The following is a 17,658-nucleotide window of genomic DNA, read 5'->3' on the forward strand; positions in this document are numbered from 1 at the left end:
ATAATCATAACTAATGTAGCCAATTAACTTAACTTTAATAATATTAATGCTTATTAATACATAGTACAAACGTATATTTTTTTTATTTTTTATTTTTTATTATCATTGTACTTTTCATATTATTAATATCTTTTTTAGAAAAATATTAATAACACTAATAAAGATAATTTTTAATTATTTTTAATATATTAAGAGGATGTAAAAAAATTCATATTTTAAAATTATAAAAATAATCGTATGATTTAATCAATCTCAAATTATTCTATATATTTAATATTTTTTTTCTTAAAAATATTTTTATAATATTATTATGAAAAAAATTGTGGAATAAAAAGTTTAATATGCATAAAAATTAATAAAAATAAATGAATACATAATAATTAACTATAAGTTTAAGATAATATTTTATTTTTTATATATTAAAATTAAAAATTATTTATATATTAAAATTATTAGTAGCTGTGTAGGTGTAGGTGTATAGTATTGCCAATTCTATAGTATTAGTAATGTCCATTAAATATAATCCATTAACACATACTTCATTAAAGGGACACAAGAACATCGTAATTTAATTGATGGTGATCGCATTAAAGACCAAGAACACAACTAAACCCCTTGATGAGCATCAATGCTTATTTCAAAGGGATCCATAGTTAAGTTTCTGTCCCCTTCATCTTTATTATTTTAAAATTAAACTTTTAATTAAAGAAATAAAATTAATTTTTAATTTTCAGACTCTTAAATTCTACTTATTAATTTTAACTATTTAAAAAATTATATATTTGGAATAATTTTTAAAAAATTAATGTTAATAATTATAATCATAACGCTAAAATTGAGATAAATTTTATTATTAAATTTTAGTCATTTAATTATTAATAAACACGAAAAGCTAGTCATATTGAATTATTGATCTCAACTGCATGCCGATGACCAATTATAATTATTAAATCAAATATACATAAAAAAAAATAATAATAAGTTAACCTTCCTATCATACAACACATATATTTGATTCCAGAATAACAGAGTAGCCGCCATTATCAAAAGCAGCTTAAGAGCTCAAAACAGATGGCCATACCTTCAGTAACATCAACTGAAAGGGAGCTTGGAATATACGAGCTGAGACTATAACTTGGCAAAATGAGTTGCGAAATGCAGCTCCAAGATTGGTGGAGCAACTCTCAGCTAAAACGGATGCATCGACATTGACCTTTAGGACATTACCTGGTGAAGGAAGTCAGGTAACGGGGTGCAAAGTACATGAAGCATCAGTCGAAATCTCCATGGCGTGCATGCTTGAGTGGAGATCACAAGCACAGAATTGCAGGCCACCTGCGAAGGCTTGGATCCATGCCCAAAAATGATACGATTTATGTCGAGCTAAGTAGACTATAAACTTGCCCATAATGTTGTAAAATCAATTTCAATAGCTGAGATTCTTATTTTGTGGCTTTAACGAAGGGAATGCTATCATTTAAAAATAAAAAAAATAAAAAAAAAAATAACAGTGGACTAGACCAGCCCACCTTCATCCATTGAATTTCTTTTTTAAAAACAAATAAATATTAATTAAAGTAAAAAAATTCTAATTATTTTGATTTGGTGAAATACATTCTAATAAAATTTGAGACTTATAAGTTGAGAGAGATTAATTTTTTATTTTAATTTTTATAAATTAATTTAATAAAATATTTTATCATGGCATTCTTCTTTAATTTTTAAATTTCATCCCATATTGTACTTAATATTTTTTTAATTATTTTAATAAATGTATATATATTTCCTTTCTTTCCATTTGTTGTTTTATTTCCTTTTTGTAATAAAACAATATATATATATATATATATATATATATATATATATATATATATATATATATATATATATATATATAAGCCCCCTACTGTTGTCTGACGCAGACTTATATCCTGCCGCGGCTTTATCTGTAGATCGAAGAAACAGAGCACTTCTCCATACGCGGATGGAGAGAGAGCTTGGACTAATCTATCAAACCCAAATCACAGCAAATCCTCACCTGGGTTCTATATTTTTTGTTAACCCTCTACTATAATCCTCCATTGATATTTTCTTCGTATCTTCTGCCACTTTCTTCACTACCCTATAAACTTTCATCGGCTACTCTGTTTTGCTGGCAGAGCTTGTTGTTGGGTAAGGGGTGGGGAGGCTTTCTTCTTTGTTTTAATAATTCCCATTTTTTTATTTTTTGTTCTGTTGGTGACCCTCTCTAAAACATGTGAGGTTATATTCTTTGCCTCCTAAACCAAGGCAAATATTAATCTTTCTGGATCTGCAAGCGTGATTTTGGGGTACAATATGGGGCATATCTATTTATAGTTTTTATCTCCTTTCCCATTTCTTCAGCTTGACTGAGCTTTCTAGTTTACATCAAATTCTACACGCTTTGTACACAAGAGCATTTCTTTGGTTTTTTCAAGTCAATAGATGGTACTTCATTAGGTGATAATACAGTTTAGAGTGGGAAATGGGATCTAATAATGCGTTTTATTCTGGTGATTTCAATTTGGATGCTAAGTGGCTGATTGATCCTAAGCTTCTTTTTGTTGGGCCCAAGATTGGAGAAGGTGCTCATGCCAAAGTTTATGAGGGAAAGTAAGTCAAACTTTTGGGGTTCTTTGTTTTCCTTTCTGTTTATTCTTGGGCTTTGATTTACTTTATAACTGGATTTTCTCAGATTTATAGACTGAAACCCAGTTTGGTTTCTGGACATTTTCTCCTTTTCCTGCTCAATTGAGAAGACCCATTGCTTAAATTTCAATCTTTTTTCCTCTGAAGACAAATATGCCTACTAGTCAAATCATTTGACAGAACTTTGTGGTTCTATTCTAAAGAATAGATTAAGCTCACCAGATAAATGTTAGCTTAGTTTGTTCATTTATCTCTTCCAGTAATTTACAGTTTCCCTTCTTTTTTCCCTTTCAATAGGTATAAGAATCAAAATGTTGCTATTAAAATCGTTCACAAAGGAAAAACCCCAGAAGAGATTGCCAAGAGAGAAGCACGGTTTTCGAGAGAGGTTGCAATGTTATCAAGAGTTCAACACAAAAATCTAGTGAAGGTTATTTTACTAACATACAAGTTTTAATTTTTCAATTACTAACATTTATAATGATTTTTCATGGTACCTGATATTGAGTGTAGTTTTTTTTTTCAATGTACTTATTTGAATCATGCATCCTAGCGTTATTGTTGAAGTGATCATATACACAATAATGGGGGTTGCTGTTTGTTACCAGTTTATTGGTGCCTGCAAGGAACCTATCATGGTGATAGTAACCGAGCTCCTTTTGGGTGGGACTTTGCGTAAATACCTGTTGAACATGCAACCGAGATGCTTGGACATGCATGTGGCAATTGGTTTTGCCCTGGATATTGCTCGTGCAATGGAATGCCTACACTCACATGGAATAATTCATCGTGACCTAAAACCTGGTATGATGAAATTACAATGTATGTTAAGTTCAATAAGTAGCATTTGGTTAGAAGTTTGTAGCCAACTTAATAGTCCAACTACAGTTCGATGGACATTGGCTTTATTTAGACTTGAAGTCTCTAGGTTTTGTGCCTTTACTTCTAATGTTGGACTGACTTGAAGAATAGAAGAATTGGTTATCACCTCAGCAAAGGCTTATTAGAGCCTGTATTCAATCATTTGTCCTTTTATAGATTGTGATTGTGCACGTGTCTTATATACTTTTGTCCTATACAGTACTTAGTTTTTGAAAAATTGTAGTGAATCTTATCCTTCCCAAGTAACTGATATTCACAATGTTACATCTTATTATGTTCTAGTTTCATGTATTATTTTGTGTCTCAACATTTTTGAACCAAAAATATTTTCAGTGATTAGGGATATGCTGCCACAATAATTTTTATTAACTGTTTCTCTTGGTAGTATTGAACATTTTTATATGTTTTTGCATGCAGAAGACAACAAACCAACCTGCTCAAAGTTCAAATTTAGAATTTAGTTAAAATGCACTATTTATAAGATCTCTTCATGTAAACAATCCTCAAATCTCCATTCAACAAGAATTCCAAGATTCAGGCTTTAAGTATCCCTGTGAACTTGAAAGCTCAAATTATCACAATTTTGAATGAAACCTGTGAATTTTGTTCTGGCTGTCTATTTCTAAGTTGTTTCTTCTATGACCATTTCCCTTTCCTGTGCACAAGTAAAATTTGATATTTGCTTTATTTTTGACTGTTCATCAATGACAGAAGGGAAAGTATGCTCCTTCATATTATGTACATAATTTTGTGCTACTGCATGAAAAATCTGTTAGACAAATTTAATCGTGTACCTTATGCTTACATGTCAATTTCACTCCTGCTGGATAGAGTTGGTGATGTTTTGGGGAAGTGGTTGATATTGCATAATAGGTCTTATACTGTGTTATTGCAACTTTAGTTGTTTGATTAGCTTTGGAAGGCACTCGGGAATTAGACATTGTGGAAATTTTCCAATGTGTAGTGGAATTAGGCAGAAGCATCCAATGGATTTCTTTGCATCCTTCTAGTTCTTATTTGGCTGTTTCTGGAAATCTTTCTTAAGATATCGTGTGAAAACTTCATAAGGCTTCTTATTGCTGTGATGAAATGAATGGGTAACCTTAGGAAACATTCAGCCAAAGAGAAAAGGTAATAATAATAAGAGCTCAATGCCCACATACTGACGCTGGTTTTAAGCTGATATTGACCGTCTGAAATTAGATATTTTTGTATGCATCCTAAACCAGGTGGATGGAGGAATAGGATCCATATAGCGACCTCAACTAGTTCGGAGTTAAGTTTGTTTGAGGTTGAAGATTGACTGCTAAAAATTCAATTTTGCATGTTCTCTTCACGTCATTTATGATATGAATCATATTGGATTGGTATATATAATCATGAAGGATTCTCATATTACAAATGACTATAACTTGTGTGAAGATTTCTTTTTCTAGGCAATGGGGATATGATTTTGGGAGATTTTGATACTTAATCTAAAAATTCTAAATCAAATTTTGGCTTAAAAACTTTTAGGCAGTAACCCTGAGATCCAGAGAAAAACGTGTGGCTACTTTTTTTTTTTTTTGGAATTAAGCAGTAGGCATGAATCCTTACGGAGTCATTTCATGTCCTTTTACAGAGAACTTAATCTTGACTGCCGACCATAAAACAGTTAAACTTGCAGATTTTGGTTTGGCCAGAGAAGAGTCATTAACAGAGATGATGACTGCTGAAACTGGGACATATCGTTGGATGGCTCCAGAGGTATTATATGTGATCTTTGAGAAGCTTTAGAATTTTTTTTTTTTTTCCCTGTCGAGTGGGTGTTCCATCTTTAAACACTGTTTGTTAACCCTCATATTTTATGGCAGCTTTACAGCACTGTCACATTAAGGCATGGAGAGAAAAAGCATTACAATCACAAAGTAGACGCTTATAGCTTTGCCATTGTCTTGTGGGAACTCATTCACAATAAATTGCCATTTGAAGGCATGTCAAATTTACAGGCAGCATATGCAGCAGCTTTTAAGGTGAGCCATGTTGTTTTCACCATATGTTGAAGTTGAAATTATTTCCTGAGAGTTTGCTATGCTCATGGGATTAATCAAACATATAATTATGTCGACTCTGGTAGTGCCTTTGTAAGATTACATAGAAATCACCTGTTACAAGGGCTGGAAATTGACATTTCAAATTTATAATCATGCATTATGGAATTTGGATTCTCTTGAGCCATGAGGGTAGTAAGTTCTATCGAAGACTGATTTCTACAGAGAAGTTCTCTTGTGGAATGGATTACTTACTAGACAAATGCAGTAGAATTTGGAGGTTGCCGACTTCGTGGAGGTGTTTATGCTCCTGTGAAATTAAACTAATAGGGGGAAGTTACACTGTGGAGAACTTTCATAAAAGAGGTTGGACATGTTGAACACCACCTAGACAAAACAGCCTCAAGCCATTGGTTAGTGGGTCTTCCTAGGTTTGTGGCCCACATTTGGTCACTACTTGTCAATATGGATTCCTTCTGAGACATGTATAACAAACAATGATAGATTTGGAATATGGAATTTTTGGAAAAATCTCCCATCTAACATTCATTAGGATTAAGGATTAGTAGGAGTTCCATTTATGTTTGATATGAAATAAGAGGAATGATCACATTTTAGTCTTTTCAAATTTCAAAAATCAATCATGTAGCATAATTGTGTTTTGGACATCATGATTCAAGTTTTGACATGTTTCAGAATGCAAGACCTAGTGCGGAGAACCTCCCAGAGGATTTAGCAATGATTGTGACCTCATGTTGGCAAGAGGATCCAAATGCTCGACCCAATTTCAGTCAGATTATACAGATGCTCCTGCACTATTTTTCTACCATTTCACCGCCAGTACCTGTAAACCCTGCTCAGATATTTACTTCTGAGAATGCGGTACTGCCACCAGAGTCTCCTGGCACAAGTTCTTTAATGGCTGTTAGAGATGACTCAGGGGAAACCACAAAGGCCCAGATGGAAGACAAACCAAGAGGTTTCTTTTTCTGCTTTAACCAGTGTTACTGATCCCTCTAAAGGCACAAATTCGTCTATGGAGGTACTTTAGGCAAGCTTAATAAACAATAGTCTGAAATATTAGGAAATACATCTTGATAAGAAAATGTCAATCTAGTTAGTTCAGTTGCAATAGGAAGCTACCTAGTATCTGATGTCTCCATTAACTTTCCATACTCCATTGCATGAAAATCAGTTTGTTCTGACCAAATTCACCTGGAGTTGGGATTTTGCTGTGACGTATATCATCATTATTGTAAAATAAGGTCCATCCAAAGGCCTTTACTCCTGTTGATAATCATGAATCTAAATGAGTTTTGTTAGAATCACCATCACTATTCATTTCTGGGAAATGTTTGCATTCACATATGTGTTTCTACAGAACTTTTGGTGGTAGGTATCTCAAAGTCTTGAGTTCGAGTTAATCGAGTTCCCCCCTAACTTTTGAGGGGGAAAAATGCATCGTATTCTTTTATAAAAATGGTTTATGATTCAAGAAGCAAAGTTTATTTAATTTATGATTTGAGAATGTTTATGTAAAAATGTTCAAGCTGATTTATTGAGTGAATTTCATCAACTCACATTAAATTAACTATTAAATACCATTTATAACTGTTTAAGATGTCCATAATGAAGGGTTCAATGGTTAAGGATTTATCTCTTAATGTATCATTTGGAGTTTGATTTCAATTTATTGTTGTTAAAATTTCTTGTGGGTGGACAATTTGTCAGTTCTACTGTAATCTCCAATGATATGTAGACTCTCTTTACTTCTATTTTTTTTTATTAAATAAAAATAAATCAATTAAAGTATTTTCTCTCGTTATAAAATAATTTTTTTAAAAATGTGTGCTGTATTTTATTTTAGTTTTTACCCCTAAAAACATAAATATATTTAAAAAAAATTTAATATGATTATCATGTTAATATTTTGTAGGCTTTAATGAGAATTTTGATTTCATTATTTTTTTGAGAAAATAATTTATTATATTCCCTCTGAGAATTTAATAAGATCTATAGATTTAGAAACTTATGACCAAAATCCTCCGTTCAAAAAAGCTAATGAACATACGCCGTTGCCGGGGATCGAACCCGGGTCACCCGCGTGACAGGCGGGAATACTCACCACTATACTACAACGACTTCGGGTGAGCTGTGGCCCTTTAGAAGATTTATCTAACTAAACTCAGAAAAATTTTAAAAAAAATTGCATTATAAATGAAAATCCCTAAAATCTCCTTGGAAGTCAAAATTGTATAATTAAATATTGGAATTTTCGAAAAGCAAAAATATATATATATATATATATATATAAAATCAAAATTCATATAATTTTTTTTTAAGTTCACGAAATTAATTTCATTAAATTGTAATTGAATTTTATATTTTTATTTTAAAAAATCATAACCTTTTATTAAAAAAAATCATTTGATTAATAAAACCAAAATATTTCTTCAAATTTCATATATTGAACTAAATTATCTAATTAAATTATATATATTTATAATTCTTAACAAATAAAAAAACTTAACTAATTAATAAAATAATATTATAAAAATCAAACTTAAGCATATTATAATCTATCAACTAATAAAGCGGAATCAAATTTTAATTAAAATTTTCAATAACATTGAAATCATGTCAATCTATTTTATATAGTTAGATTCTATTTGTTTCACGAAAAATAATTTATGTATGAAAAATGTTTTATTAAAAAAAATTTTCTCTGAAAATATTTTTTGTTATTTAGTCCAAATACTAAATTAATAATATATATGATAAAATTATTAAAATTTAGAGAATAAAAAATAATTTTATCTTTAAAAAAAATCTTTTTCCTTAAAAATGACTTTTAAAAATAATTTAATTTTTCTTTAATAAAAAAATATTTTTTGTTGATTAATTTTTTTAAATGCCTAAAATGTTAAAAAATATAAAATATTTTTTAAACAAATATTTTATGTGAAACAAATAGAGTTTTATTATTAAAAATTAATGCAATAAATATAACATCATGAAAATTAGAAAAAAATACATAAAAAAAATCCATTTAGTTTAATTGTGGTTTGAAGGCTAAGAAAATACTTTTTTGATAAAGAACTATTTTAAATATAATGAAAAATTATTTAAACCAAGATACATTATATTTTTATTTTAATTAATTTTTAATATCCTCTAATTAATAAATTTAAAAGGTTATTTTTTAATAATAATTTAATTAAAATAAAATTTAAAAAATAGTGTTGGACAAATAGAATTATTTATTAATTAACTTAATTAAAATTTATAAAAATAAAAATAAACAATAGATATAAATTAATAAATAATATTATTAATCCATTGATTAAATAATAATTTTATTAATAAATAATTATTAATTAGTTTTACTATAAAAAATTAAAAATGTTAAAAAATAGAAAAAAAATAAAATGATTATTTTCTTTTTGTTAAAGATGGATAAAATAGTAATTTTATTATTATTATTATTATTATTATTATTATTATTATTATAATAATAGATTAAAGTATTTTTTTTTATAAAATTAAAAGCAAATAATTTTATTTTAATAAATTAAAATTAATTAATTAATTAAAATGATACAATTATTTAAAAATTGAGGTGCAGTTCGTGCAATTAACCCTTCCCAATTTCTAAATTGATTTGCAAACATCTCACCGCGTAAGGAAAAGGAAACACCACTTTCAAATCCCAGGAGGAGTTTCCATCTATAGCTTGCGACCCAAGTCAATTTTCCCTTTATTTACAATTATGACACTCCAACAGCGTCCAGACCGCTTATGAGCCATCAACAATTTTCGACAGGGCTCAGGTTCGTGTCCTAACCTACAGCCTCGGGTTGACTTTCAGTCTACCTTGGACCCACAGCATTCCTACGTGGCTGACCTTGTTAACGAAGATGCTTGACCCCGAACGTAGAGGTTGGATCCGAACCTCCACAGCTTCCACGAAGCTAAAATTTCCCGCTCTGCAGAGACAGGACAAGACAACGTTCTCTCCCCTAAGTTCACTTAGCATAGTGGAGAAAGGGAAGAGAGTTTTATAAAGCTTAAGACACACACTTCTTTCTCTGTTTAGACATGGCAAGGTAAGCTTATGACGAATTGGAAACAAATTTGTGATTTTTAATCCTAATAATTATCTCTTTTTTGAAGAAAATTCATCGTTGCGTTGATTCCCTTTAATCATTCAGACACTGGGTGCTGAGAAATTGAAATTTACAGGACCTCTGGAACTTTTCTTTCATCTTGGTTAATGGGTTCATTTGGTTTTTGCTTTTTCTTACCCTGGTTTTGATGGGTCTGATTGAATAATTTTTTTTATCCCCTTTCGACTTTTTTTCTCTCCCCAAATTGGTTCGTTGTAAATGGTAATGGTATCTGATGTTCATGGGTGGTATGGCTCCTTCTAATTCAGTGTTTTCAAGTATTGTTGGCTGTGTAACATAGCAGCTTAGTTTTGGTTAATGGGGTTCTTCTGGTATTGCTTTTGGATGCCCACTTTTGATGAACTTTCAAATTTTCCCCAAATTGGTTCCCTTTTAATGGAAATGGTATATGATGATCAAGGGTGCTCTGGTTTCTATACGTTCACTCTTTTCAAGTAGTATTGGCTCAGTACTATCTATCGTAATAGCTTCTGTGTGTACATTTTTATTAGATGCTGTTTTGCAGGGCTTGGCTTATTGATGGTCGAACAATTGCGAGGAAAGTGAAAAATCCGACTCGAGCTTCTGCTTATCAAATCAAAGACTATGGAGCGAATCGCGCATGCCCCAATTGTCATCATTGTATAGATAACAGTGATGTAAGCTGCAACTCTCGTTTGCTCTTTATGTGATTGCCTTTTTCTTCTTTCCCATTTACGAGCTACATTTCTCTTTCTCTCTCTCTCTCTCTCTCTCTCTCTCTCTCTCTCTCTCTCTGTGTTTGTTTTGAATTTGGCAAAATAGCTTTTACAATTTTTCATAGAACTCTGGGTGGCTCTCCATTTCTATGGTGTATTAATTTCTGAAGTCTTAGTTGGAATTTCTCCTTCTCAGGTTTCTCATGATTGGCCTGGTCTTCCTGCTGGTGTGAAGTTTGATCCATCTGATGCAGAGCTCTTGGAACATTTAGCTGCTAAATGTGGGACTGGCGACTCAAAACCACACGCATTCATCGACGAATTTATTCCTACATTGGTTGAGGACAAAGGAATTTGCTATACCCACCCTGAAAACCTTCCTAGTAAGGAGTTCCCAATTCCTCTATTTCTGTTTTACTTCTTCCAAATGCCAAACCAATACCACTGATTTATATTTCAAGTGAGAGTTCATCGACTGTTGTGCATGGAAACTGAAGCAAATGGACAGAATAAGCTGACTAACAGAAGAAGTTGTATATTCAACACTTCTAAATCTACTATCAGATGTTCTGTTTAAGTTCATTTAGCTTTGATATTGCTTGCTTGGTTACTTTATGGATTACATGAGTGATTTGAATTTAGAAGTAACAATCTAAAGATTGGTGAATCAAACTAGTATTCTGAATTTATGTTCACATTCAAAATTGGTTTCAGGTGCTAAGAAGGATGGAAGCAATATCCATTTTTTTCACAAAACCATCAATGCTTATGCTACTGGTCAAAGGAAGCGACGCAAGGTCCACAATGAACAAGGTTCAAATGAGGAGCATGTACGCTGGCATAAGACAGGCAAGACCAAATCTGTGATGGAAAATGGAGTACAGAAAGGCTGCAAGAAGATCATGGTTCTTTATAAAAGCTCAAAGAAGGGGTCCAAACCTGATAAATCCAATTGGGTGATGCATCAATACCATCTGGGGACTGATGAAGATGAAAAAGAGGGTGAATATGTTGTTTCCAAAATTTTCTACCAACCGCAAAAGCAAACTGACATGAATGATGATGGTCTTACTATTGAAGATTCTGATATCTTGGCACCTCATACCAGTCCAAGGACCCCCATTACCAATCCTCCCAATCCACCTCGGCCGAAGAAATCCGATGCATTTGATGATGTTGCTGATGACAAGGTATTTCAGTACTCCTCTTTCCAAGTGTGTGACCTGAATTTAACAAAGTATGATTAAAATAAGTAATGACAGCTCAAATTCATTTCATTCGATGCACAATTCTTATCCAAGATTAATTTTTTGTGCCCTCTAGGAACAAGACATTAAAGGAGCATCTGATGTCCAAGTACGTGCTGTTCATCCTGAAGATGATGTGGGATACCCAGCATGGTTGGCTGGCGAATCTCAGGATGTAGAAAACTATGAATTCAGTAGCATCAATGATTCTTTGTTGTGCAAAGAGAATTTCAATTCTTCTTCACTTTTTCTCGACAATTCAGGAAATGCCTCAGACGGTGGCGTTGCTAGTAGTAGAAATGAAGTGACTGGAAATAATAATAACAATAACAATAACAATGCATCTTGTGGAATTGCTGACCTCGAGAACCTGGAGCTGGACACTCCACCAGATTTCCAGCTTGCTGTAAGCCTCACCTCTTATCCCAATTCATCAGAATGTTTATTTTACTCAACAACTAATGCGCGATTTTATGATCTGAACTGCTGATATGTTTCCGCAGGATCTTCAGTTTAGTTCTCAGGATAGTATTCTTGATTGGTTTGACCGATTATGAAGATACATAATTGGGCAAGCTCCCAAGAACGACATGGCTTGCCACATTTTTTTTGTCGTCCCATTTTCTGGCCGAAGTTTTCTGGTTTTCCCAGCATTTTGTTCAGCAACAAAGAGTCGGCTTCATTGCTTTATCAGCGGAGTTCTCCTGTTTCTGGTTATTGGAGTGTATGGAAGTCTACCAAGCTCAAAATATGAGGCTGTGTGATTGTTAAAGACTGATTTAGCTGTGTACAAGATATATATTAAGCACTAGCCCCAGAAGCTGCAACTTTTGTGCTCTAATCGTCCTAATGTGTGTTAGATGTTATGCTTGATGAGGGATGTTTTTAATTAGGATGCCTTTTGGCCTCGATAAATTTGTTGCTTTCATGGCTTTCGCTGCAGATGATCTCACTAGGTGCTCAGAATTTTAAAACTATATGGAAGCAACAACTGAATCTTGGGCATCATCTCTAGGAATATTGAAGGAAACTTTTCATGCAATTATGACTCTGCTGACTAATTCCAAGTTCTTGATTTGTTATATTCTTTCCTCGTATAAAAAAAATTTATAAAAAATATGCATATTAAAAATATAGTTTTCATTTGATTTTGAAATGTTGAAATTTAAACATTTGAAGAACTTTATAATATAAAATTGAGTCAATTTGATCAATTTTTTCATAAAAAAAAACTAACTAATAACTAAATTTTTATTTTTATCAAAAGAAGTTTAATAATTAAATTTAAGTATTACTATATTATAATTCACAATATTTTTAATAATTAAATTTAAGTATTACTATATTATAATTTACAATATTAAATTTAAAAAGAGGGTGTAAAAAGAGGGGATAAACGGTAAATGGAGCAAAATCATGCGGATTAATTAATGTATTTTTTAAAATTGAGGGCCAAAATAGTTAGTTTGGTTAAAATTAGAGAGTAAATAATAATTTTTTCAACGATGTCGTTTACTTGCTCTGTTGTTAGGGCTCTGATGTTTACTCAGCCGAAACACTGTATCAGAAAACAGAAACCAGGAGAGAAAACCCACCCCGAAGCCTAAAACCCTGAAATTTTCAGCTCAAAGGAATCCAAAAGCAAGAAGAACAATGAACATGGGAAAAGGAGAAAGCCAAAGAGAGAGATTTTTTTTTTTAACAAATTAAATGTTTTCTGAGGGGAACGTTCACAGACATTTCTTGAAGACACTGCCTTCTTTCATCTTATCCAATCCCTCCAGGTAGTGAAAAAAGGGATTCAAAAATAGCAAAACAAACAGAGGCTTAATGGGTTTTTCTTTTATTCATTAAATTATTTATTATGTTGGTTTTCTCAGCAACATTCTTCATTGGATTGTTGGGATTGGATTGGAAGCTATTTACGTGATAGTATCTGATTGAATTTGGTTACTTCATTTGCAGAAATGCCATGTCAATAAAGGATGTAGTTCCAAAGATCACTTGTATAAATTTGATGCAATTAAATAAATAGTACTTGTGATGATGGGTTTCCCTCATTTTCCCCATTGAATCATCCCTTCAATATTGAATGGTGTCGCTGAATGTCTGCTTCGAAAGGGAGGAGCATGACATGAGACAGGGTGGAGACGCGGATGCAACAAGAGTCTGGCAAACCGTTAGAGAGATTGGGAGAGCAAAAAAATTCAAGAAGAAATTGATGACCGATGAGGAGAGGCTCGTTTATTATCTCAAGAGACTATGCTTCTTTGCTTTACTTGTAGTTATATATGTTAGTAGAATTGTTTCTTGATCAACAATTTTTTCCTTAATCCTGTTACTGGACTTAGACTAGTGATTGTTTCACTGTCTTAATGTAGAACATTAAAAGGAAGGTGTGTTGGCATGTACGATTTAAGAGATTCAATGCATGGGGCATCTATGGTGAGCTTGAGGAATGTGGTTGTATTAGATTTTTCATTGTAAGGAAGGGATTTGTGCACCTTTTAGTGCATTTACAGCTCTATGTATGAAGGTACTCATCTGTCCTCTCACGGGGAAGTAGTAGAATTTTAGACTACAATTCCTCTAGAATTATAAAATGATCTTTGAATAGCATGCCTGTTCTTATATGTCTAACTTACAACCTCAAATCAGTCAAGCAGAACTATGCCTCAATCTCAAATCCAAGTATAATTATGTTTAAGCACGCAACATAGTCTAGATTATGACACTAAATAAAATATTGGTAGCTGCACAATATGGTTCAGGCTTTTCTAGCATCATTTAAAAGATGCTGTAAGCTTTGAGTGTTTGTAGTGAGGCACTCGGAAATGAGTTTAAATAAAATTTTCCAATTTCTCTAAACATAATGCTGATACCCTCTTTATCTGCAGGTCAGTACCTGTATGTTGTACTACTCATAGGAATTTAAGCCACAATTTGTTTAGTTTGTATCTCTCTAAATTGAAATGCTTTTCTTATACTATAGATATCATCTAAAGATTCATAACTCTTTCTAGGTATTTAGTTCTAGGTTATGTTGACAAAGTTAGGTGGCCAAGAAATCCCAAGATCACAAATGCTTACATTTTGGAATCTAGGTTATGTTGTGAACGTAGCAACAATTATACATGGATGATGGCACAATATACATGAACATAAAGAATTTTTTAAGATCCTTGAGAACTCCTAAATAAGGTAGGATTAAATTGCTTTTGAATTCCATTTCTATCAGCAAGAGTTTTAAGCTAGGAGCCCTTTCTCTTCAGTCTTTTCTTCTTGAACCTCATCTGTTGTCCATGATTTTCATTTGTTGTGATGTCGATCATTCTGACAATTTTCGTAATGGTTATGATCTGCAATGGTAAAACTCAGCAAAAAAAAAATGTCAAATATTTCTATGCTTAATCATGTTTTCACCATTTGATAGTGACTCCCAAGTTCCAGTTGGTTGTCATGCTATGAGAACTGGTTTTTCTCTTTTTTTCAGCTTAGAATATATTGTTGTCTATGATAGTTTGAGAATTACCGTTTTCAATTTAATCAATGCAGGCTTAGAAGAAAGTTGCACTGCTAGAAATATGAGCTACCGAGCTTCCACTCCCTGTTCATGACTCTGAGGTGTTGACACCAGAAGAACTTTAGGTATTCAAGAAGATTGGCTTTAGGAAGAAAAATTATGTTCCTGTTGGTGTTCATGGAGTCTTGGAGGTGTTGTCCAGAACATGCATCTTCATTGGAAGTTTCATGAGACTGTACAAGCATGCTGTGACAACTTCCCCAAAGAAAAAATAAAGGAAATGGCCACTATGGTTGCAAGACTGAGTGGTGGCATTGTAATAAACATTCATAATGTGAACGCAGCTGGCAGCAGAGCTTTGTTAAGATCTCAATGTTAAACTGTGATCATAATAGATGGACTGAGGATGAGAGTCCATGAAAAATTGCAACGTAGTTGTGATAAAATTTGTGCAATTATTTATGGGATTTTTTTTTCCATAGACACTTAATTCAGATGTAGGCTTACTTCTAATTCAGATGTAGGCTTAATCCTGATTCAAAGCTGTTAAAGCTTATGGATTATGATGTGCTATAATTTTTGCAGGCATTATTTAAAGCCAGATTTGAGCAAGCTCTTGAATCTCAGAAGTTAAACATCAAGAAAATAGAGCAGCAGCTCCGGCGAATGGGTATAACCCCTGAGGACCCAGTGGCCATAGCTAGCATCCAAAAAGTTGGTTCCACATTCTTCAATGCTATTGACAAGAAGGAAGGAAATCCTTATGCTTTCAAGGGGACCAACAGCCAGTAATGCAGTTCATTGATAATTTGGAACATCCAGGGCCTCTTGCTGATAGTGAGCAGGAGGACTTTTATGACTGAAATAGAGGATGCTGCAGATAAAGAGTAGGCTGCAGAAGAAGCTGCAGAAAAAGAAGAATTTGGCAAGATTAGATATTGGAACAAAGAAGATTTTGGTGGAAGGATTGCAAGATCTGAAACACGTAGATTTGAAGTCCCTGTTGGAGAGGATAGAGGAGCAATGAGCTGGAAGGGTGGACGTGAGAAGAAGAGTGCTGATAGTTATGATGGTACCAACATGTTGGAGGGCAATGATCAGTGGGATTCTGATGACGTTGGGGATGATCTTGAGAGTGATACTGATGATTCCAACGAAGGTCACAGTTTTCGCAATAGAACTAGAGATGTTTGCCGGAAGCAGGATGGGGTTGGTAGAGTCTATCATTTTAAGTGTTTCAGAAGAAATGCAGGAACTCGATTTGAAGAGGTGGTTGAAAAAGATTCTGAATCAGAGAATATATTAAGCGATCTTGACAATGCAATACATGAATCAGATTCTGAGGAAGAACTTGAATTGAGAGCATCAAGAGCAGAAGCAAGTCACAGTTTTCAGAGCAAGGTACATAAATCAGAAGATATGTTGAGTGATCTTGACAATGCAATGTGGGAATCAAATTCTGAGCAAGAAGAACATGACTTGAGAGCATCAAGCACAGATGCAATTCACAACTTCCAGAGCAGCAGTGATGAAGAAAAGGATATATATCCTACGATGAGAAATGAGATTCAGGTGAATGATACCACTGAAAATGATGAAGTTCTCATTGAGTTAGAAGTATATCAAAGTGGTGGATGGAAACTGGCAAGGATTAGCTCTTTCATGACAAATGCTAAAGATCATTCTGCAAGAAAAACGACCCAGGATTGTGATTCAGAAGTTGTAGTGTAGGAATGAGATATTGAAGAAAACATGAGAGCAGGCGATGACGGAAAACATAATTTTGTGGCCAGAGGTGAAAATGAGGAATTTCACCATAAGCACGAAGTGAATTGTAAGAAGACACCAAAAGAGGTGGATGAGAATTGGGACAGTGATTAGCTTAGTTTGGGAAGCCACATCCTTTCTATGTCAAGACACTCAAGATGGGTAAATTAAACCAATTTTTTATAATTGAAAGCACAGTGTATTTTACTAAAACATGACACTTAAGACTTTTGCAATATTTGCATCTTTTAGGGAAGAAAACAATATAGAAGGTGCAGCAGTCTGTAAAAAAATCTGAGAATTTGGTGAAAAAAAAAAGAATGTAGTTCAGTTGTGCTATTTTGGCATCCTTAGCAATTTTATTATGTTGATGAAATGATTGAATTCTTTGTTCCCATCTATTCTAAAGGTTGAAATGATTATTTCATGGAGAAGTCCTGATTAGAATTACAAAATTGAACATATTTTTTGCATTAAAATTTTTCCCCTATGAATTTCCATTCTCTCATTTCTGCATTTTGAATGTAAAGCATTCAAATTGTTTAAGTGCTTAATAGCACGAGGAATGTGTGAAATTTGATCAAGAAAAAGGTGTGCAATGGCATGGGCCAATCCTAAAAAAACAATGGATGTCACTCCTCCTAATTCTATAATTCTAGAGCGGGCTAAGGGGAT

The 17,658-nt window shown here is 32.8% G+C and overlaps 3 protein-coding genes and 1 non-coding gene across 6 annotated transcripts; 3 read left to right on the forward strand and 1 right to left on the reverse strand.

Annotated features, from left to right (window-relative positions):
* The first annotated feature begins 1,907 nt into the window (after positions 1-1,907).
* On the forward strand, positions 1,908-6,910 carry LOC110673069 (serine/threonine-protein kinase STY13). Its single transcript, XM_021836079.2, has 6 exons — positions 1,908-2,634; positions 2,968-3,100; positions 3,279-3,474; positions 5,174-5,298; positions 5,406-5,564; positions 6,279-6,910. The coding sequence occupies exons 1-6, from the start codon at positions 2,507-2,509 to the stop codon at positions 6,591-6,593; spliced, it is 1,056 nt and encodes a 351-aa protein (XP_021691771.2). The 5' UTR covers positions 1,908-2,506; the 3' UTR covers positions 6,594-6,910.
* A 742-nt stretch (positions 6,911-7,652) lies between these two features.
* On the reverse strand, positions 7,653-7,724 carry TRNAD-GUC (transfer RNA aspartic acid (anticodon GUC)). Its single transcript has one exon. It is a non-coding gene; the product is annotated as a tRNA-Asp (tRNA).
* Positions 7,725-9,273: 1,549 nt separating this feature from the next.
* Positions 9,274-17,330, forward strand: LOC110673035 (SUPPRESSOR OF GAMMA RESPONSE 1). Of its 3 annotated transcripts, none has more exons than XM_021836015.2 (7): positions 9,274-9,688; positions 10,275-10,407; positions 10,643-10,829; positions 11,161-11,636; positions 11,770-12,099; positions 12,197-13,477; positions 13,574-17,330. In XM_021836015.2, exons 1-6 carry the CDS (start codon positions 9,681-9,683, stop codon positions 12,248-12,250), a joined length of 1,188 nt encoding a protein of 395 aa, XP_021691707.2. In that variant the 5' UTR covers positions 9,274-9,680; the 3' UTR covers positions 12,251-13,477; positions 13,574-17,330. The 3 variants fall into 3 exon arrangements, with proteins under 3 accessions (XP_021691707.2, XP_057997234.1, XP_021691705.2); XM_058141251.1 differs by lacking the exon at positions 9,274-9,688 and adding an exon at positions 9,695-9,996; XM_021836013.2 differs by lacking the exon at positions 9,274-9,688 and adding an exon at positions 9,695-9,996 and having other exon boundaries at positions 13,659-17,330.
* LOC110673076 (lisH domain-containing protein C1711.05) lies at positions 16,240-17,367 on the forward strand. Its single transcript, XM_058141252.1, has one exon. The coding sequence runs from the start codon at positions 16,240-16,242 to the stop codon at positions 16,945-16,947; it is 708 nt and encodes a 235-aa protein (XP_057997235.1). The 3' UTR covers positions 16,948-17,367.
* Positions 17,368-17,658: the final 291 nt, after the last annotated feature.

Source organism: Hevea brasiliensis, chromosome 18 (assembly GCF_030052815.1).
Source record: "Hevea brasiliensis isolate MT/VB/25A 57/8 chromosome 18, ASM3005281v1, whole genome shotgun sequence".
NCBI classification, from domain to species: Eukaryota; Viridiplantae; Streptophyta; class Magnoliopsida; order Malpighiales; family Euphorbiaceae; genus Hevea; species Hevea brasiliensis.

Coding starts and splice junctions, on each gene's coding strand:
- LOC110673035 (XM_058141251.1), top strand. CDS start 9,968: ATGGTAATGGTATCTGATGTTCATGGGTG. Junction 10,408..10,642: donor ATTGTATAGATAACAGTGAT/GTAAGCTGCAAC, acceptor TCTCCTTCTCAG/GTTTCTCATGATTGGCCTGG. Junction 10,830..11,160: donor CCACCCTGAAAACCTTCCTA/GTAAGGAGTTCC, acceptor AATTGGTTTCAG/GTGCTAAGAAGGATGGAAGC.
- LOC110673076 (XM_058141252.1), top strand. CDS start 16,240: ATGAGCTGGAAGGGTGGACGTGAGAAGAAGAGTGCTGATAGTTATGAT.
- LOC110673069 (XM_021836079.2), top strand. CDS start 2,507: ATGGGATCTAATAATGCGTTTTATTCTGGTGATTTCAATTTGGATGCT. Junction 2,635..2,967: donor GCCAAAGTTTATGAGGGAAA/GTAAGTCAAACT, acceptor CCCTTTCAATAG/GTATAAGAATCAAAATGTTG. Junction 5,299..5,405: donor ATCGTTGGATGGCTCCAGAG/GTATTATATGTG, acceptor ATTTTATGGCAG/CTTTACAGCACTGTCACATT.